General features: G+C 49.4%; 2 protein-coding genes across 2 annotated transcripts; both read left to right on the top strand.

The window, feature by feature from the left end:
- Positions 1 to 1,052: 1,052 nt before the first annotated feature.
- On the top strand, positions 1,053 to 3,729 carry sumo3b (small ubiquitin like modifier 3b). The gene is made up of 4 exons (XM_028992426.1): positions 1,053 to 1,199; positions 2,274 to 2,402; positions 2,608 to 2,679; positions 2,791 to 3,729. The coding sequence occupies exons 1-4, from the start codon at positions 1,179 to 1,181 to the stop codon at positions 2,851 to 2,853; spliced, it is 285 nt and encodes a 94-aa protein (XP_028848259.1). The 5' UTR covers positions 1,053 to 1,178; the 3' UTR covers positions 2,854 to 3,729.
- Positions 3,730 to 10,407: 6,678 nt separating this feature from the next.
- On the top strand, positions 10,408 to 20,708 carry tspearb (thrombospondin-type laminin G domain and EAR repeats b). Its single transcript, XM_028992360.1, has 12 exons — positions 10,408 to 10,794; positions 12,301 to 12,521; positions 13,409 to 13,638; positions 13,722 to 13,812; positions 13,890 to 14,049; positions 17,120 to 17,251; positions 17,325 to 17,557; positions 17,891 to 18,080; positions 18,244 to 18,476; positions 19,711 to 19,886; positions 19,974 to 20,075; positions 20,189 to 20,708. The coding sequence occupies exons 1-12, from the start codon at positions 10,692 to 10,694 to the stop codon at positions 20,340 to 20,342; spliced, it is 2,025 nt and encodes a 674-aa protein (XP_028848193.1). The 5' UTR covers positions 10,408 to 10,691; the 3' UTR covers positions 20,343 to 20,708.
- Positions 20,709 to 20,710: the final 2 nt, after the last annotated feature.

The raw sequence follows: 20,710 nt of genomic DNA, 5'->3' as shown, positions 1-20,710 counted from the left end.
AGGCGGTCCTCTAGTTAATGCTGTTGGGATTAGTACTGACTTCACTTAAAATCCACATTGAATGAGATGGTGTCCAGACTTTTGGCCTGTACTGTATATTACAATATAGTGGTGGCGTTTCACAATGTCACCGTGTACTGTGCTGCAGTGTCTCACAATGACAATCACTTCACTTTCATTAGTTTTTTTAAATGCAGAGACATACAGTACTGTGCAAATGTATCCACCAATACAAACCACTGTTTAGCTGAGCTGTAAGCAATTTGGTTAACGCAACACCCCCCCAAATATTGATTTATTTAAAGCATTTATTGCAGAATTTGCTCATTTTTATGAAACAATGACACATGTGTAGAGAAAGAGACTCTGAGCAGATATACAATTTTGCAAGTGAAGTGAAGACACTGCAGCACAGCACACGGTGACACGGTAAAACGTGCCCTCTGTATTTAACTGGAGCAGTGTGTGGGGACCTTCATCAAGGGGACCTCAGTGCCACCTTGGATTTCTACGTGTCAACATTATAACCACTTTCACTTTTTAATCAGGATTGTTTGTGAGTTTTACACTTTTACATGTGCATGTGCATAAAATTATAAGGTTTCTGGTTATTTTGCAAAGCATTACCCAACCGCCCATTGCACTGTTCCAGTTTTATAGGGGTTTATAGTGTTTAAAAAGCTTAAACCCACAAACTTCAAATACTGTTGTATTATAATCTATCTATCTATCTATATATCTATATATATATATATATATATATATATATATATATATATATATATATATATATATAGATATATATATATATATATATATATATATATATATATATATATATATATATATATATATATATATATATATATATATATATATATATATATATGGGTGGCTCCTGGTGGGAAATGTATATTTTATAAATGCGTTTGTCATTAGCTTCGCTGAATCGACGGGGCCCTTTAAACTCGCCCGCCCCCCCCGCCGGTACCGCGGAACTCCCGCAAAAACGGACCACGTGACGGCGCGGCGGCCAATCAGCGCCGGGCTGCCTGTGCGCGTTCCTCGGTAAAAGCGGAGCGGACGGAGCGGCGCAAAAAAAACAAAAAAAAAAAAAAACACAACATCCGATTCCGACTAAACAAAAAGCCCGCAGCCCGTCCATCCATCCCGCCATCATGTCCGAGGAGAAGCCGAAGGTGAGGCGGCCTTTTTATTCACCTCGTTACCGTGCGGCGGCCGCCTGCGCCCGTTCGGTTCCGAGCCGGCGGAACCGGGCCGACCGTGCGTGGATCCGGCCGTCGGCGGCTGTTCGGCGGCTCTGTAGGCGCTCCGGCGCTCCGACTCGCCGCTTTCCGGCCGCAAGCGGGTAGCGCCACCGTCCACCGCGGCCGCGCTGGTTTACGCGCGTCCTTTTTCATATCTATATATCGATCTATATGACTGTATATTTGTATTTGTTTTTACTTTGTTTAATTATTCTCCAGATTAGACGCTTGGTGCCGGAATCGCACTCGCGGTTCGTCCGGGAAGTTTAACCACGAAATGAATGAGCCGCGGGGGTCCGGGTTAGCACGATGCTAATTCCAGACTAGCTGCCGGGCTGGGCGACATGGCCTAAAATATCGCGATATTTCCGGCCGTACGTATCGCGATAAGTCGCGTTGATTGATAGCGGTATTTTACATTTACAGCATTTACCAGGCGCCCTTATCCAGAGCGACTTACAGTCAGTAGTTACAGGGACAGTCTCCCCCTGGAGACACTCAGGGTTAAGTGTCTTGCTCAGGGACACGATGGTAGTAAGTGGTGTTTGAACCTGGGTCTTCTGGTTCATAGGCGAGTGTGTTACCCGCTAGGCTACTACCACCCCTGTGAATCAGCTTGTCGTCGACAATGACGTGTTTCGTTATTGAAGATGTGAAGTTGCATTTTGTATTTACAAACTGAAGCATTTGTTTAGGGTGCTAGTACCCTAGTGCGTAACACACTCGCCTATGGACCAGGAGACCCAGGTTCAAACCCCACTTACTACCATCGTGTCCCTGAGCAGGACACTTAACCCTGAGTTTGTCCAGGGGGGGACTGTCCCTGTAACTACTGACTGTAAGGGCGTCTGATAAATGCTGTAAATGTAATGGCTCAGACCTACCTGGACTACCTGTATGTGCATTTAAAACACAAAACGTTGAACATTATCATGTGAGCTGTAGTTTTGAATCTTTTTTTATGTACTTTTACAATGTGCTTTTTTGTATTTTGTATTTTTTTAGGAAGGTGTGAAGACTGAAAATGATCACATTAACTTAAAGGTCGCGGGTCAAGACGGTTCGGTGGTTCAGTTTAAAATCAAAAGGCACACGCCCCTCAGCAAACTCATGAAGGCCTACTGCGAGCGACAGGTGAGGATGTCCTCTGCCTCCGGAGTCGTGTGGTGATGCCCAGATTCTGACACATATATGTATACACACACACACACACACACACACACACTCATCTGAATCTGACACTCCCATCACCATTCATCCTCAGAACGTCCCGACGTTAGACGTCAATGCCTCACTCTCAGTTTTAGTCATCAGTAAATCCCCACGCCTCTGTTTTCAGGGCCTTTCGATCAGGCAGATTAGGTTCAGGTTTGACGGACAGCCGATCAACGAGACGGACACGCCAGCACAGGTGAGCGAAGCAGCGCTGCGTCCGTGGGACTTATTAAAAATAAGTTTAAATGTAGTTTTTGTCGGTATGGCTGCTGATTTGTATTAACTTTTAATTCACTTGTGCGTCCAGCTGGAGATGGAGGACGAGGACACTATCGACGTTTTCCAGCAACAGACCGGCGGGACGTGCTAAAGGCCGACTCCCCGGCACGCCTCCGCCCGCCCGCCTCCTAGAGAGCTCTGATTGGCTCCGTTGCGTCTCCACGGCGACTCAGGTGCTGCGTTGGGGGGCGCATGTCATTTAGATTTCAGAAAATTGGCTTTGACCAGGATTCTTTTTTTTTTTTTTTTTTATTTCTTTAATCCAATTCATTACACCCCCCCCCCCAATCCAGTTCCCTGGTTCTGTGGCGAGATGCAACAAAGCCGCCTGCGTCTACACGTTTTTTACCATTTATTGTTCGCCTATTATTATTATTATAATATTATAATTTTTTTGTAATCATTGAACTGTGTGAGCAGGGATGTATACGGAAGGTGTTTTTTTTTTTTTTTTTTTTTTTAAACGGGCTTTGCCCACGCGCCGCGCGTCCCCAGGGTCATGCAGTGCCGCCACGAAGGGCGGGTGCTGGTTAAAGGGACTCGTCTGTCCTGGGGGGGCGCGTGGGACGTCACGTCCCTGCGTGCTGTAATTGGTTTGAAATATGCTAACCCGGATATTTTCTTTTCTGGTTGACACGGTCCAAGCGCGTCTCCATTTTATCATCCCGTGCGTCCCGTTACCAAACCCCCCCCCTACCCCGTCCTCCTCACCGCGTCCGTAGAACCGCTGTGATCGAGTAGGATCTGTTTCTGGCAGTTTTAACCTGTTATTGCTCCTCCCCTTTTTAAAATTCTCCTTTTCTTGGTTTTTGAGTAAAAAGGTCCCTCCGTTCGTTTCATTCCTGTCCTCCTTTTCGAAAGAAGCTCAACGCAAGTTTTCCTTCCTGGTTTTCGTTTTCTCTTCTGATTTGTACATTTATCAGTCGTCCTTTACTACTGTATACAATAAATATAGTTTGGTACTCTGTCTGCGGCTCCGGTCTCTTTATTTGTCTCAATGAATTGAGACCCGTCTCTCGTTTTATGGTGTCCCGCACCAGTGGAACATTTAAGTATCGAAACGTTACGACTCTGAACTCCCTCTAGGTGGAAGCATTGCCTTCTGGGAAAGTCGCCCGCCGCGACGTCCCGAGCGTGGTGTGGTGATGTGTAACTTTACTACATGTTTACTCGGCTGAGCCCGAGGGCCCCGGACGGGACCTGCGGTTGGGGGTGTATTCTCGTTGGGGAAATTCCCCCCACCTGCCGTCTGGTTTTGGGTGAAGCCCGGCTGCCCCGATCCAGCCTCAGGCCGTGGCTGGTTGGCGGTGCGGCGGCGAGGAGGAGGAGCTTCTTCCGTCCCGTCAGGAGCTCGTGGTCGTTTGGAAATGGCGGCCAGCAGCAGAACATGGTCCTCAACCCTTCAAGGTGGCACCTGAACGGCCAGAATAACTGCACTTACTACCATGGTGTCCCTGAGCAGGACACTTAACCCTGAGTGTCTCCAGGGGGGGACTGTCCCCGTCACTACTGACTATGGAGCACTGGATAAGGGCGTCTGAGTTCGCAGTCTAACCTCTTCTAGCACCATTAAATTAGTTTAGTCGTGAACATGTGACATCGCCGCTGCTGTCACCTCATTACCGCCATGCCGTATGTAACTGGCAGTAATAATGTGTAATATTACGTAATATTACATTTACCGCATTTACCAGACGCCCTTATCCAGAGCGACTTGCAGTCAGTAGTTACAGGGACAGTCCCCCCCTGGAGCAACTCAGGGTTAAGTGTCCTGCTCAGGGACACGATGGTAGTAAGTGGGATTTGAACCTGGGTCTTCTGGTTCATAGGCGAGTGTGTTACCCGCTAGGCTACTACCACCACCCCTATGAACCCATGAATAAGTCCAAGAGAATTTATTGAATAAACTCGTTGGCTGGAAATGACGTTGAGCGGGAGGTTTTAATTTGTTAGCGACCCGTTACACGGAGAACAGCGTTGGCGGTTCAGCGGGTTCTAATGAACTCGGCCCTCAGAGTCTTCCTGTAAATCCGGTAAATACGGCAAACAGACGCGCAGCGCCAAACTATTGGATGTCGCTTCGTCGGGAATTCTTCCCGTTGTCGAATAATCTCGGAATCAAACGTCTCGTATCTCCGCTTGTGCTGCTGTTGGAGGGGAAACCCTGGCGCGTAATCCCGAAAATCCCAACCGTCCCGGCTCCTGTCCCGACAGGAGCGCCGAGGGTCGGTGGGGGCGCGCTGCAGGCCACCTCCTGTCACGGCGGCGCGGGAAAAGGCCGCTCTGGGCTCCGTTAGCGGCCGTTGCTTTTAGCCGCGCTTGAGCGGAAATCCGTGCAAATGAAGGAACATCTCCGGAGTCACGGTGCAACTGAACGATATGTGACAGAAATGAAATATTACAGCCGTGATTAAAGCTCCAGCTCGCGTTTGATGTTGAGAGCGATAACGCAACGTGGCTCAGACACATCAAACGGCCTGGCTCGTGGCGCATCTTCAGGCCTCGCTCTCATCCTCCTGCACACGCCACGCTCCTTTTTCTATCGCAAATCACATTTTTACATTTACATTTTACATTTACAGCGTTTACCAGACGCCCTTAACCAGAGCGACTTAGAATCAGTAGTTACAGGAACAGTCCCCCCCTGGAGACACTCAGGGTTAAGTGTCCTGCTCAGGGACACGATGGTAGTAAGTGGGGTTTGAACCTGGGTCTTCTGGTTCATGGGTGAGTGTGTTACCCACTAGGCTACTAACACCACATTTTCTGGACGTCGCTGAGCACATGAGATTTCACGGTGTGCGTGGTGTTCGTCGGATACAAACGATGATTGTTCCTTTATCCATATAAAATGGGCAAATACGAAAGTTGCGTCCCTTTAATCAAAACTGCAATTGGAACAGCATTTTTCCAGGCCGGAGTATGTCAGTTGTTACGCCCTTTTCCAGGGTTCCACGCGATGCTTGGCCAGCTCGATTGGGAAAACTGTCATCTCTTCCACTGCTGGAAGCGTGCAGGGTTCCCTTCAGAAAAGAAAGTGCTGAGTCTGGTCACTGGAGCTACATCTGACCTTCAGTCCCAAACATGTCCCACGTACCACAATGGCGGATTCTCTCTACGCTGCACGTTTCTGATGAAAAGACGAGGCTGGAGAAGAACGGCGCGTTTAGCTCGCCGCGGAGGAGGACTAGACGATAAACAAGGCGGGCGGGGTGTTACAGGGAGTCTGGCTTCTCTTCCCCATGTTCTACGTTGTGTTGTTTCTGGGCTACACACCCTGCTGTGGTTTCATTGGTCGGCTCGACTGGAAAACTATTTGATCCAGACGACCTGAGAGGGCCACTGAAGCCGCAGCTGAGCAACCAAACTGGAGCCAAAAGGGCCGCCATTTCCTCTCTAAAGGCCTGTTTACAGAAGCACCGCGGCCGAGACAACGTCCTTTATGAACGAGCTCCGCCCCTGCCTGGCCACTCCCACCCTGCCCGGCCCCCACCCACTTATCTGATGCCAGCCGACAATGGCCTCGTGATGGAGGCGCTCCGCAGATGAAAGTGCGCTTTCATGGCAGCAGGTGTAGGCCGGCCGGGTGCCCACATCAAGGGGCCGGCAGGATATTGACACACATTAAAGGTGAGTGGCAGGGCGTTCCCAGCGATGGTGTTACACAATACATGCAGCTGATCAGCTTTCATGTTCACGGGCCGACTTCTCCCGGTGTCTGATGCCATCTCAGTAAAATTTGCACTTCTGAAACCTCTACAGTTCAAATTCATGGTGAAGATTAAGCATAACACATAACAGGGTGGTAGTAGCCTAGTGGGTAACACACTCGTCTATGAACCAGAAGACCCAGGTTCAAATCCCGCTTACTACCATTGTGTCCCTGAGCAGGACACTTAACCCTGAGTGTCTCCAGGGGGGGACTGTCCCTGTAACTACTGATTGTAAGTTGCTCTGGATAAGGGCGTCTGATAAATGCTGTAAATGTAAATAACGCGCACAGTTACCCACTAGGCTACTGTCACACGCTATACTACCTAGTTACCCTCTAGGCTACTACCGCCCTCTATACCACCTAGTTACCCACTAGACTACTACTGCCCTCAATACTACCTAGTTACCCACTAGGCTACTACCACCCTCTATACCACCTAGTTACCCACTAGGCTACTACCACCCTCTATACTACCTAGTTACCCACTAGGCTACTATCGTTTTCTATACTACCTAGTTACCCGCTAGGCTACTACCACCCTCTATACCACCTAGTTACCTACTAGGCCACTACCGCCCTCTATACCACCTAGTTACCCACTAGGCTACTACCACCCTCTATATTACCTAGTTACCCACTAGGCTACTACCGCCCTCTATACCACCTAGTTACCCACTAGGCTACTACTACCCTGTATACTACCTAGTTACCCACTAGGCTACTATCGTTTTCTATACTACCTAGTTACCCACTAGGCTACTACCGCCCTCTATACCACCTAGTTACCCACTAGGCTACTACTACCCTGTATACTACCTAGTTACCCACTAGGCTACTACTGCCCTCAATACTACCTAGTTACCCACTAGGCTACTACCGCCCTCTATACCACCTAGTTACCCACTAGGCTACTACCACCCTCTATACCACCTAGTACAGAGGTTGAAGAGACAGACATTGCATGAGTGCAAGATCACATCAGCTTAGCACACTGAATGTCAGAAGTTCACAAGACGTCTAAGAATGGCTTCCTGGCACAATGTATATTTCCATTATCAGGTGCATGTTTACTTCTTTTGAGAAATTTCTCTCTTCGTTTCTCTCTTATCACTGAGATTACTTTCACCCCGAGGCTCCCTCACACCCTCACCATTCTGCCCTTATCTTCAGCCGCCCAGTGCCCACTTAGTTACTGTTACCGGTCGGTCCCGCTCCATCTAACGCGACCTCCGCGACCTCCAGCTGTTCTGACGCGCCGAGCCGCCACCACTTCCTGCTTCTGCGGCGTTATCTCACAACACCAACGGGACCTGGAGGTCTTTATCGCAGAGGAGCTTCTGTTCCTGGCAGAGCACCAGGCCAGTGATAGCATCGCTCTGGTTTCAGTGGTGGCCTGCGGCTCCTTGATCTTCGCCCGACACGCTACTTTGGGCCAGAGATCCGATTTGTATCTCGCTACCCTGAAGGCAGGAAACTGACTTTCACCAAAATCCCATCAGCATATTGGACGTTCGGCTAACTCCACTTCTTAGTTGTTGGGGTACGAACGCGGCGTTCTGTCTCTGCACCTCACCCACCAGATCAAATGACTGCGCTACTGAATGTCGGGACACAGGGGACACTTAAAAGGGACACAAGCTACAATGGGGGCGTCGACAGGGAACGGGCGTGTGTAATTCCCAGGGAATTCTGGGGGTTCTGGGCTTTGTTTGTCGGACCTCTGTCTAGTCCAGGGGTGGCAAAAGTTCCCAGGTTCTGCACTTCAGAGACTGTGAGAGACTCTGATGTAACCTCGTTTTGTAAGGCCGACTGGATCTCACTGGACCTCATAGACCTTAAAACTAATGAGAAAAAAACTGGAAACTTCACTTCATATCTAATGAATGTATTGAGTCTGAATCAACATTAAAGGTGAGAAAATAAAATAAAATCCATTCTACATGGTGACAGTTCTAGTTCTGACCCCTCAATTGAACGGAAACTGGAATAAGAAGGCTGTACATATGTTCATAAAAATAACGATTTTTAACGTAAAAACACCTGAAAGGTGTACGTAATGTAGGTACCTTCTCAACCACGGAACTCGGCATTTAGCGGTGATGTCACAGTTTGAAGACGCCGAGAGGATCTTCGGTCGTAATGAGAAGGTGAGTCTCGCTCCCGTCGCCACTCAGAGCGAGGGCCAGTTCCCCGTGTAATGACTAGGGGCCGACTGGAGCTCGGCCTTTATTACAGGCCACGGGCGTCGCCGCCCCGCCATTACCCCACACTTTAGCCCTCATCAGAGCCCACTGCCTCGTCCCTGGCCCTGGGGGGCTGGAGGAAAAGAGCCGTATTGCTCTCATCACCGTCTCATTTATCACCGACAGCCGTGTCATCAATAACCTTAAAAAAAAGACCAAAACTGAGTCAATATGGAGTCCAATTTTCTTAATTTTCTCATATTCGGGTCAACATGGTCCATAAAGTGCAACCAGCGATAACATGCACGACTCAGTCCGATACGGTAACGTAGACAGTGCCGTACGTGCACATGGTGGACCCTGCAGGTCCAGCTCTGAGCCTGCCGTCTGGCTTGATGGCCGGGTGGCCTCCAGAGAGGTGGAGGGACAGGGCTGGTGTAAGAAGCCAGGTTCCTCGCGTGCGGCGCGCCTGTTGACGGCTTTTTTTTTGAGGGACGTGTCTGAACACGCGTCTGGATTCCGCAGCCCGGTGATGATGAAACGGGGACGTATCAAAGAGATGCGCAGACACGGGTCACGCTGTTCACTGTCTTCATTCTCCTTTCTCGCTCGGAACAGTCGCATCTACATTTACGCCATTTACCAGACGTCCTTATCCAGAGCGACTTACAATCAGTAGTGACAGGGACAGTCCCCCCCTGGAGACACTCAGGGTTAAGTGTCTTGCTCAGGGACACGATGGTAGTAAGTGGGGGTTTGAACCTGGGCCTTCTGGTTCATAGGCCAGTGTGTTATAAAAAGAAGATAGATCTCCATTCTGGCTTCAACACCGTTCTTATAAAAATTCCCAGTGGATCCCACGTGTGCTGACCCTGGTCCCTTTGTCCCGCCATTTCAGACTTTGGGAATTAAGTGTCCTCCACTCTCAGGAATACTCCTCTCTGCTAAGAACCCAGGGGAATAAGAATTGGACCAAATTTTTTTTGGAACTACAGGGTCCATGACGGCACAGACTCAAAGTGCTGGATAGTTTGGCAGATTTTTTATTTTATATTAAAAAATGAGCGGCAGTAACATGGGTGGGTTTTCATTTTCTTATATTTTTCTTTCTTCTATCCCTCCATCCCTTCCTTTTTTACACACACTGCACCAAATCTTCTAATTAGACTTGGACATTTGAGCTCCTGCAGCTGATGTGAAGATGATCCATCTTTTATCGGTATTTTTATGGGTCATTTCACGGCTCCTTTGTACATTTTCAACATGTATATTCGTCTTGATGACAATTAGAAATACAGTATTTCAGTTGATTAGAATATTACCTCCGATCGATCCAAACGTCTGTACATACGTTCGACATTAAGTGCCTGAGGTGATTAAAAGGTTCCTGTTGCTGCAGAATATTTAAAACTCTGGAGAGGTTTTTTAATTAAAATACATAACTGATTAGGAATTTTTGGCGTCTCCGTACGATATTAAAGCCTCGCGTGGGGCGCGGTCAGCCGCTCCTTTACTAAACCCCATCGGGGCCCAACACCGCCCGTCTCTGCCGATGGTGGGGATTTCCTCTCCGTCCTCAAAGAGGCCCATCTATCAAACGCACTCCGTCTCCGTGCGTCTTTCTTCTCCTCGTCTCTCCGCTGCTCCCAGACTCCGCCCCTCGATCACCTCTGTCAGGCCGGCCCCTCCCGCCTCTGATTTATTCTCATGTAAATACCTCCATCCCTCGCCCAGGTGAGGCCTCTGTCACACGCACACGCTCGTGCGGGCAGGTACGAGGAGGCCACCGCTGAGGAGAAGATCGCCTTTCTTACCCGCTGAAGAAGATACAGATCTGGGTTCAAGTGGGTTCTTCTTGTTGTGATGATGTCATCATCACCCGACGGATGGGCGAAGATCTGGACATGCTCTCCTCCCCTTCACCGGAGCTCCTGGGCTTCTCCAGGTGATGGGTCAGGGAGCCGGGGGTCTTGCTGAAGTGGCCCCGTGGGATGTGACGTGGGCGGGGTCTCGGCGAGGCTGGAGCTGCGTATGAATGGTGCGGGGCCGCGGCGGGCCACGCCGCCGGCCTGCTGGCTGCTGCTGCTGACCGGGGTCACCGCCGCGCTGGACACGTCCTGGAGGCCATGCACAGGTACGAGACTCACTGCCACTTCTGTAGACGTCCAGGATCTGGACAGGTGGATGGACCCCGCAGCCGCTGCACCAGAGAAGAACGTCACACAGAGAGCAGGTTCCAACCTGTCTGTTTTGAGTTTCTGTTCCTTCGACGACCAGCCTCAACTTCTCCTAATTATGAGTTTGGTTATTATTATTTCTGCTGAACGATTGGCTGAAATGGATTTAGATTATAAATATGGAGAGTTAATCAGAGAAACACACAGCTATTTATGCATAGAAAACTCAACATTGTTATTTTATAATCGTATTAATCGCTAAATATGCCCCATCTCCACCTCTCGATAAGTCTTAATAAGCCGCGGTGACATCACACCTGCTCACCTGTCCTCAGGAAACAGTGGGCAGGCGAGTGTGTTTTCAACATGACGGGTTCTGTGGATGTCTGCGTGTTTTATGGGCGGCAGGTGCAGCCACAAGAGAGGTCGTAAAACATCAGACAATCATCAAAAAGCAGAGCTGAAAGCCTGCTCTAGCAGCCCGCCGCTTATCTTCGTCACGTCGCCTCGTCCCACCTGACAGACCGCGTCAGAGAGAAGGTCTGAGCGCTCTTCCTGGGTTCTTTACGGAGAGCAAATAAAATATCATCTCATTTACATCATTTACCAGACGCCCTTATCCAGAGCGACTTACAGTCAGTAGTTACTGGGACAGTCCCCCCCTGGAGACACTCAGGGTTAAGTGTCCTGCTCAGGGACACGATGGTAGTAAGTGGGGTTTGAACCTGGGTCTTCTGGTTCATAGGCGAGTGTGTTACCCACTAGGCTACTACCACCCCATAAACCCTGTAAAGCATATAAACCCTAAAGATGGCCATTTCAGTGGAATGGAGGATCCGTTTTTGCGAAGTGGATCCATGTCACGCGCTCTTGTAGATGCTTGTGAAGTTCAGTGGTGATGGAACATGTTAGAAGTGTGATGAAATCGAATTTTCGGTGAAATTCTACTGCAAATCTATGTTCCAGGCTAGCCACATGAGGCACGTCTTATCGTCACCCCGGCAAGTTCCTCTGAAACGCAGACCAGCAGGACTCACACAGAATAGAGTTTAAACGTGTCTTGTCCAATATTCTTTCCGACAATTAGATAGCTTCTTTTTTTTTTGGAAATACGGGGTCCATGACGGCACAGACTCAAAGTGCTCGATGGTTTGGCTGATTTTTTATTATTTTATATTAAAAAATGAGCGGCAGTAACATGGGTGGGTTTTCATTTTCTTATATTTTTGTAATTTATTAATTTTTCGTTATAAGCTGTTATCTGCACGCTGAATATTGTATTTAAATCCCTTTCGTGAATTCCTGGTCTTTTGAAATGTAAAAATCCCAATTTGTTTAGCATGTTATTTAACTCGGTAAATAAGGGTGAAATTGGCCAATCAGAGATCGGGATGTTTGTGTTTCCGGATTTTTCCCGCTAATTTGCCTTGTCCCACCTCGCCTGTCACATCACACGGCTGCAGATCTGCTCCCCCTTGACCTCCTGTCTCGGGTCCTGCCTGCGGGTGGTGGTGCTCTGGAGGGGGTCCGGATGGTCCAGTCAAGGGGGGCGCGAGGCGTCCGGATCACCGAGGCGCAGGCGACCCTCAGCTTCCCCTCATCGCAGATCTTCATCAACTGCCCTCTCTTTCCTGCTGAGTTCTCCATTGTGGTTACTCTGAAGCAACATGGCGCAGCTGCCCAGGTGAGTACGTTCCTGGGACTCAGGAACTCAGACTCTAAAATATGAGGATTAATAATACCTGGAACCCAGTGGACCCCAGGAAACAACGGAACCCAGTTTTGTGGAAGTCAAATTCATGGGAGGAACCCCTCTTTAAAGGTGCAAGATGTTGGCCTTGTGTAGAATTCAAGAAAAAGATTCTTACAGCAGCAAACATGTTAAGAAAGAGACAAAAACAGTAGCGTGCACATGACTAGATACACATTTCACACTGAATATCTCACTATCGCCTCTTCAGGTACACAATGGTATTACACAACAGGGTATAGCTAGCAGATTAGAAGTTACATACTTCAGTAATTAAAGTGAAAGTGAAGTTATGGTCATTGTGAAACACTGCAGCACATCACCCTTGGTGAGCAGTGGGCGCCATGACAGGCGCCTGGGGAGCAGCGTGTGGGGACGGCACCTTCATCAAGGGGACCTCGGTGGCACCTTGGTGGTTTAAACCGACAACCTTTTGATTATTGGTCCACAGAAGGTTTCCAACAGTCCTGGAGGTTTTATGCTGAACACTTTCTTATCGTTCCCTCGTGTTAATGAGCATCTATCTCATCAAGCAGCTTTTGATGACGATGACGATAGTGACCAAGGCCGCCATGAAGGTAAAAAGCGGAAAAAACAGATTCGTCAAACATACGTCACTTTCTCCTCATACTCCAAATATGAAATATGTTTCTTCTATTGGGTTCTAGAAAATGGCTCCATCTGAGTCTCCAGAACCCCCACAAATTAGGGGCGTCCAGACTTTTGACTGGTAATTTATATGCAGGCGTGACACATATTTAGAATGTGACGTATTTTGGCCGCGCCTGGTGACTTGTGGGTAAAAGACCCTCCTCACTCAGGCCGATGGTGAGTATGTCTTCACCCTGGTGAACGAACGCACCGGCCGCATGCTGCTGGGCCTCCGCGTCTCCCAGGGCGACCTGCACTTCCTGTTCCGGGACGGGCAAGCGCGGAGGCGGGTGACGTTCGCAGGGGTCGAGCTGGCGGACCGGCGCTGGCATACACTGGTGCTGGCGGTGAGCGGGCACTTCAGCACCCTCACCCTGGACTGCGGCATGCCCCTGGAGCTGTGAGTCTTTCGCCATTACGGGACGATGCCTGAAAGTAGGAATAAAATTGCACGTTTAATGCAAAAAAAAATGCCCAATGCAGAAGTCACGAGCGGCCTTTTCCCGATGATCTCCACACCGGTGGCTCCAGATTCTTCGTCGGCAGCCACAAGAGGTGGAAGGGCCTTTACACCGTGAGTCCGGAGGGCCGATTCTTGGTGATCCGAGGTCGCGGCGTGCCGCGTGGTCGCTCACCCCTCTGCCGTTGCAGGGTTTGCTCCGGCAGCTGGTGCTGCTGCCGGGGTCGGACGCCGCCCCGCGCCTCTGCCCGTCCTCGGACCCGGGCCTGGCCGTGCTCTCTGTGCCCGAGACCCTGCTGCAGCTGCCGGTCCAGCCCTCCAGTGGAGACAAAGCGCCCGTTTATCCCCACGGTGAGGCGGTTCGGCTCCGATCTCAGCGGTAAAAGAGCCAGGTTGAATTCAAATTCAAATTTTATTTGTCACATACACAGTCGTACACGGTATGATGTGCAGTGACATGCTTTTTGCGACTGTACAGACCAGAGTATTGCAAATATTGCAAGTAAACAATGAACCAATATGCAAATATTGCAAACATAACCAAATATTACACTTTTACGTCTTTAACAGGTAGGTGTGCAAATGAGTGGAAGTCAATGTACAAAGCAAAAAAAAGAGAAAAAAGAATTTGTGCAAAGAGTCCAGAGTGATTGAGAGTTACACGACATTTGAAACACACACAGCAGCACAGCACACGGTGCACACAGTGAAATGTGTACTGTGCATTTAACCATCACCCTGAGTGAGCAGGGGGCCCCATGACAGGCGTCCAGGGAGCAGTGTGTGGGGACGGTGCTTTGCTCAATGGCACCTTGGCGGATCGGGATTCGAACCTGCAACCTTCTGATTACGGGGCCGCTTCCTTAACCGCTAGGCCACCGCCGCCCCACCGTTTGTGCATTATGAGGTGACGTAATTGGGCCCAGGTGTGTGTCAGGAAGCTGCATGCGGGGTTTGGCCCCGAGGAAGCACCATGTTTTGGCTGTAAACACGACGTGTGATGATGCCGTTCGGGATCCCGTAACCCGACCTGGCCGGCCTGACACCGATCCTCCGACGCGGGCTGGAGGCCTGAAGCCGTCTCGCTTTTATTTAGTACACTTTGCGCATGCCGGCGAGGGTTAAAACGAGAGGAGTCTCCTCCTATTGGCTTTCGCCTTCAGCGGGGCGAAGAAATAGTTTTTAAATCTTGGGTTAGGATAATGAATGATGTTCGCTGCCGAATCATCACTTTTGGTGCACTAATGCAGGCGGATTTACTTATCGGCCCAAGTTTTGAAAACCTCCATCAGATAAATCGCTGCCGTGTGGTTTGGCACGCCGCTCGACTTTTCCTGGCGAGTCTCAGCAGCTTTAATTCCCGTTTTTTTTTTTACTCCACTTAGACTCGAGCGATGTCCTCAATGCCCGTAAATCTGTCATTTCAGAGACCAGGTCACCAGCAGGGGGTGAATCTCATATCTCAGACGTGGACGATTCTGCGTTGATGCAGAACACAATAATAAAAGATGCCATTTCATGATGACGTCGCTTGATGGTTTTCCCATTAAAAAGTGGTGGCCTGATCTCCGGGTAGGAATACGGCCTCTGAATGCCACGCAGTTTTTACTGCGCTTTGTAGCTGCATTTGGTTGCCATTTCACTGATGCTCACTCTGTGTTGTTTAACGCTCGTCGTGGCAGAAAACGTTGCATGCAGCATTCATTTGACACCTTCCGACAAACGCCCATGTGATCCATCCACGCTCACCTGATACCACAAACAGGCAAAAAACGGCTGGTTTCATACGTCCGGTTGAACAAGACCATAACTCTCATCTCACCAACGTAACGTGAAGCAACGTAGGAATACTGACATGATGCGTGATAGGGGTGGTAGTAGCCTAGTGGGTAACTAGGTAGTATAGAGGGCGGTAGTGGCCTATGGGGGTAACTAGGTAGCATAGAGGGTGGTAGTAGCCTAGTGGGTAACTAGGTAGTATGGAGGGCAGTAGTAGCCTAGTGGGTAACTAGGTAGTATAGAGGGTGGTAGTAGCCTAGTGGGTAACTAGGTAGTATAGAGGGCGGTAGTGGCCTAGTGGGTAACTAGGTAGCATAGAGGGTGGTAGTAGCCTAGTGGGTAACTAGGTAGTATGGAGGGCAGTAGTAGCCTAGTGGGTAACTAGGTAGTATAGAGGGCGGTAGTGGCCTAGTGGGTAACTAGGTAGCATAGAGGGCGGTAGTAGCCTAGTGGGTAACTAGTTGGTATAGAGGGTGGATAGTAGTGCAGTGGGTAACTAGGTGGTATAGAGGTTGATTGTAGCCTAGTGGGTAACTAGGTAGTATAGAGGGTGGTAGTAGACTAGTGGGTAACTAGGTGGTATAGAGGGTGGTAGTGGCCTAGTGGGTAACTAGGTGGTATAGAGGGCGGTATTAGCTTAGTGGGTAACTAGTTGGTATAGAGGGTGGATAGTAGTGCAGTGGGTAACTAGGTGGTATAGAGGGCAGTAGTGGCCTAGTGGGTAACTAGGTGGTATAGAGGGCGGTAGTAGCCTAGTGGGTAACTAGGTGGTATAGAGGGTGATTGTAGCCTAGTGGGTAACTAGGTGGTATAGAGGGCGGTAGTGGCCTAGTGGGTAACTAGGTAGTATAGAGGGCGGTAGTGGCCTAGCGGGTAACTAGGTGGTATAGAGGGTGGTAGTAGCCTAGTGGATAACTAGGTGGTATAGAGGGTGGTAGTAGCCTAGTGGGTAACTAGGTAGTATAGAGGGTGATTGTAGCCTAGTGGGTAACTAGGTGGTATAGAGGGCGGTAGTAGCCTAGTGGGTAACTAGGTGGTATAGAGGGCGGTAGTAGCCTAGTGGGTAACTAGGTAGTATAGAGGGCGGTAGTGGCCTAGTGGGTAACTAGGTGGTATAGAGGGCGGTAGTAGCCTAGTGGGTAACTAGGTAGTATAGAGGGTGATTGTAGCCTAGTGGGTAACTAGGTGGTATAGAGGGCGGTAGTGGCCTAGTGGGTAACTAGGTGGTATAGAGGGTGGTAGTGGTCTAGCGGGTAACTAGGTGGTATAGAGGGTGGTAGTAGCCTAGTGGATAACTAGGTGGTATAGAGGGTGGTAGTGGCCTAGTGGATAACTAGGTGGTATTGAGGGTAGAAGTGGGTAACACACTATGAACCAGAAGACCCAGGTTCAAACCCCACTTATCACCATTGTGTCCCTAAGCAAGACACTTAACCCTGAGTGTCTCCAGGGGGGACTGTCCCTGTAATTACTGATTGCAAGGCGCTCTGGATAAGGACATCTGCTAAATGCTGTAAATGTAAATGTAATGTAAAATGATAGTCATAATTGAATGGAATCGTGAGGAAAAGCAAGGTTCAAACCTCTGGTGACCCGCCAAGGTGGATTCTGCTTACTTCCTTTGTGTCAATGTGTGCTGCAGAGGCCGAGGTCCGTGTCACCGGCGGCTCTGAGCCTCCCTGCCGGCCACCAGAGCAGGGCCAGCTGTGGCTAGACACCCGGAGAAGGGGAGTGTTCCTGTGTGATGGAACCTCCTGGCTCTCCATGCTGCAAGGTGGGCTCCATTAATCGCTTTACAGCAGTAGATGGGCGGCCCGGGTTGTGACGGCGCTTCTTCTCCACCACAGAGCGGCGTAGGCTGGATTACGTGGAAGATTACCAGGACCTGTACACCTGGTCAGAGACGTTTGACGTCGAACTTTTCCAGATCCCGTCCGTGGGGCTCTTCATGGCGACGGCCAACCGCGACTCCGAGCCGGGGTCTGGGATTTACAAGTGGACGGAGGGGAAGTTTGTTCTCTATCAGAACATCAGCACGTACGAAGCCCAGGCGTGGAAGTTCTTCACCATCGGCCGAAGGGTGTGGGAAGTTTTTTTTTTATTTTCCACATGATGAATAGTTCAGGTTTAGACGGGCCAATCGATCCGTACGAAGACTCGACTCTCAGCTGCTCTTTGATGAACTTTGATGTGGTGGAAAGGCAGGAAATCACGCAGGTGTGATCCCCACAAATGAATTCTGTTTCATGTTCCAGACATAATTTATGGCCGGCGGCGCTCTTCCTGATGAAAACCTGCGTTAATTACAGTCAGGGGGCTTCCTCGTTAATGCCGGCGGTGTCATTATCTCATGTGACCAAAATCAGAGGTAATTCCGGGAGATGCTCTTCTAAAACGTCCCCTCTGCTGCCAGAGGTTCCTGGTCGTGGCCAACTCGGGGGGCCGGAGCGAGGACGAGCCGGAATACTCCGTCATCTACAAGTGGAGCCCCAGCAAGCTGAAGTTCTTCCGCTACCAGCGCCTGGAGACCCACAGCGCCCGGGACTGGGAGGCCTTCCACATCCGGGGAGAGGACTTCCTGGCCGTGGCCAATCACAGGAGAGGTGCGAATGCCGTAAAAAATGTCACAGATGTGTGGCTGCTTTGATTTGTTTGCCTCCCCGAACCATGTTCAGTTCATCAAAGCTTGTGGAGGACGAATGAAAGAGAAGGAGCGGTGAGCGGGGGATGTTTTCATGTCCCTTTTTTATTCCGCTCGTCCCTCAGCCGACAACAACCACAACATTGACAGCGTGATCTACAAGTGGAACCCGGGAACCAGGGCGTTCGAGGTCAACCAGACCCTGCAGACCTCCGGCGCGTACGACTGGGAGTTCTTCAGCGTGGGACCCTACTACTTCCTGGTGGTGGCCAACACCTTCGATGGCGTGACGACACACATCAATTCCACCATCTACATCTGGCTGGCGGGGATGTTTCAGCCTTTTCAGTTCATCACTGTGAGTCCAGTTGATTCTGTAAAAAGGAGAATATATGGCTGAGACGCGGCTACACGTGGACTAGCAGTCCAAAAATTATAGAAGAAAATTGAAGACGCAGGGCTGAAATAGGTTATCTAATGGATGAAACATGTTGAAGATTTGGGCCAAATTGGGGAACTTTTGGTTCAAACCCCACTTACTACCATCGTGTCCTCGAGCAGGACACTCCAGGGGGACACTGTCCCTGTAACTACTGATTGTAAGTCGCTCTGGATAAAAGGGCGTTTGTAAACGGCGTAAATGTAAATGATGGCAGCATTTCACACTCTTGTCTTCTCTCCACCACCTTAAGTTGGACAACTGGGACAAGTTCCGACAGTCCTGGAGGTTTTATGCTGAACGCTTTCTTATCGTTCACTCGTGTTAATGAGCGTCTCTTTTGATGATGAACGATATTGTGACCAAAGCCGCCATGAAGGTAAAAAGCGGAAAAAACTGATCTCATGCAACAAATACGAAATAAGTTTCTTCATCCAAACTTTTGACTGTCAGTGTATTTAAAATCCATTATTTATGATTGAATAACTGTACTGCTATATTATAATAATGTTATAATAAGGGTGGTAGTAGCCTAGTGGGTAACACACTCGCCTATGAACCAGAAGACCCAGGTTCAAACCCCACTTAGTACCATCGTGTCCCTGAGCAAGACACTTAACCCTGAGTGTCTCCAGGGGGAAACTGTCCCTGTCGCTCTGGTTAATGCCATAAATGTAAATATTCCATATATTCCATGTTTTCTTGAGACTTAACGTCTGTTTCGCTGACAGTGTGAACATTTGTGCCGTATGAGAAAATCCTACCAGAACCGTTAATCACCGCTGGCGGAGGTGCTGCTGAAAACGTGGAGGCAGGAAAAACGCTCCGTGTGTGCGGGATTATCTATCTAAAGCCCCGAAAAGCCTCCTTTTCTGCGCTCTAAGCCCAGCTCCTGCCACATAATGGTCCCCTGTGCGGTTATTCGTGGCACCTGGGTGCTGCCAGAACTCGGATCCCTGTTCGATCGGGACCGAGGTCCTCCTCTCAGCGTTCTTCTCTTCTGTAGAAGCAGCAGGGAAATACAGCAACAACTGAAGATGTTCTGCACGATTATCTGGCACGTTCTCCCCACAGGGTGCAGAATTAAATGAAATTTTAAACTCTTCCCTTCGCCGGACATGAACCTTTACTCTTCATGGACTTTCGATTGCAGACGTTTGGGGCGACCGACTGGGAGATGTTCCAGATCGGGAACAGGGTTTTCCTGGCAGTGGCCAATGGGGAGCTGCATAAAAAAGGGCCGAGTCTGTACACCATCAACTCCAGCATATACGAGCTCAACATGGCCCTCCACGCCTTCATCAAGTTTCAGGACATCGTCACAAGCAGGTGAGGCACGTCCCGGAGGTGACAAGTCACGGAAACGCTCGTCCTTGCATGGCTTCGCCAGGTCACGGTGCCCGTTGTGCCCCACAGCGCTGTGGACTGGGAGTTCTTCTCGGTGGGAGACGAGAGGTTCCTGGTGGTGGCCAATTCCTACAACGGAACGTCCCACTCGCTCAAGAGCGTCATCTACAGGTGAAGGAGCCGCTCCTTCTGGCTGCTTTCTCCAAATCCTGCTCGCTTTTCCTGTTAGAAGTAAAACATTGTCAGTTTAACTAAATCTTGTACACGTTCTTGTCGTTGGGAAGATGGCAGGGGTCCGAGGGCTTCGTCTCCGTCCATGAGCTCCTGACGGTGGGCTGCAGGGACTGGGAGTTCTTCAGCACCAGTGAAGGCTCCTTCCTCCTCTACTCCAGCGCCACGTCTTCGCTGTCTCAGGTCTTCAAGCTGAAAACCTACTGATGGACCCACAGTGCAGGGACGGACCGTGGGCTCGATTGAAGAAACGTTGGCCAGAATGCCACACAGACACTGGAGATGAAGGACGTTAGAATATAATGTGGAGGTTTTCTAACATGAATAATACATTCAAATGTGTGTCTATAAGGGAATGGCTAATTTAATTATATACTTTATATCTGATGTGAATTGGCAGCTGTTGTATAAAATAAATTAAACCACAGGCTATTTACACTGTGTCTTGCAATACTGTCAAAATAAGCTGCTCATTTCGAGTATGGTCACAAATAACGATGACTGTAATGTATTGATGAATTTACATATTTTATTACAGATGGCTAAAAATGAATAAAGACGTTATCTATGGAGTT

Source organism: Denticeps clupeoides, chromosome 9 (assembly GCF_900700375.1).
Source record: "Denticeps clupeoides chromosome 9, fDenClu1.1, whole genome shotgun sequence".
NCBI classification, from domain to species: domain Eukaryota; kingdom Metazoa; phylum Chordata; class Actinopteri; order Clupeiformes; family Denticipitidae; genus Denticeps; species Denticeps clupeoides.
This window is presented reverse-complemented; position numbering and strand designations above follow the sequence as displayed.

Coding starts and splice junctions, on each gene's coding strand:
- sumo3b (XM_028992426.1), top strand. CDS start 1,179: ATGTCCGAGGAGAAGCCGAAG. Junction 2,403..2,607: donor AGGCCTACTGCGAGCGACAG/GTGAGGATGTCC, acceptor CTCTGTTTTCAG/GGCCTTTCGATCAGGCAGAT. Junction 2,680..2,790: donor AGACGGACACGCCAGCACAG/GTGAGCGAAGCA, acceptor TTGTGCGTCCAG/CTGGAGATGGAGGACGAGGA.
- tspearb (XM_028992360.1), top strand. CDS start 10,692: ATGAATGGTGCGGGGCCGCGGCGGGCCACGCCGCCGGCCTGCTGGCTG. Junction 12,522..13,408: donor AACATGGCGCAGCTGCCCAG/GTGAGTACGTTC, acceptor CTCCTCACTCAG/GCCGATGGTGAGTATGTCTT. Junction 13,813..13,889: donor GGTGGAAGGGCCTTTACACC/GTGAGTCCGGAG, acceptor CTGCCGTTGCAG/GGTTTGCTCCGGCAGCTGGT.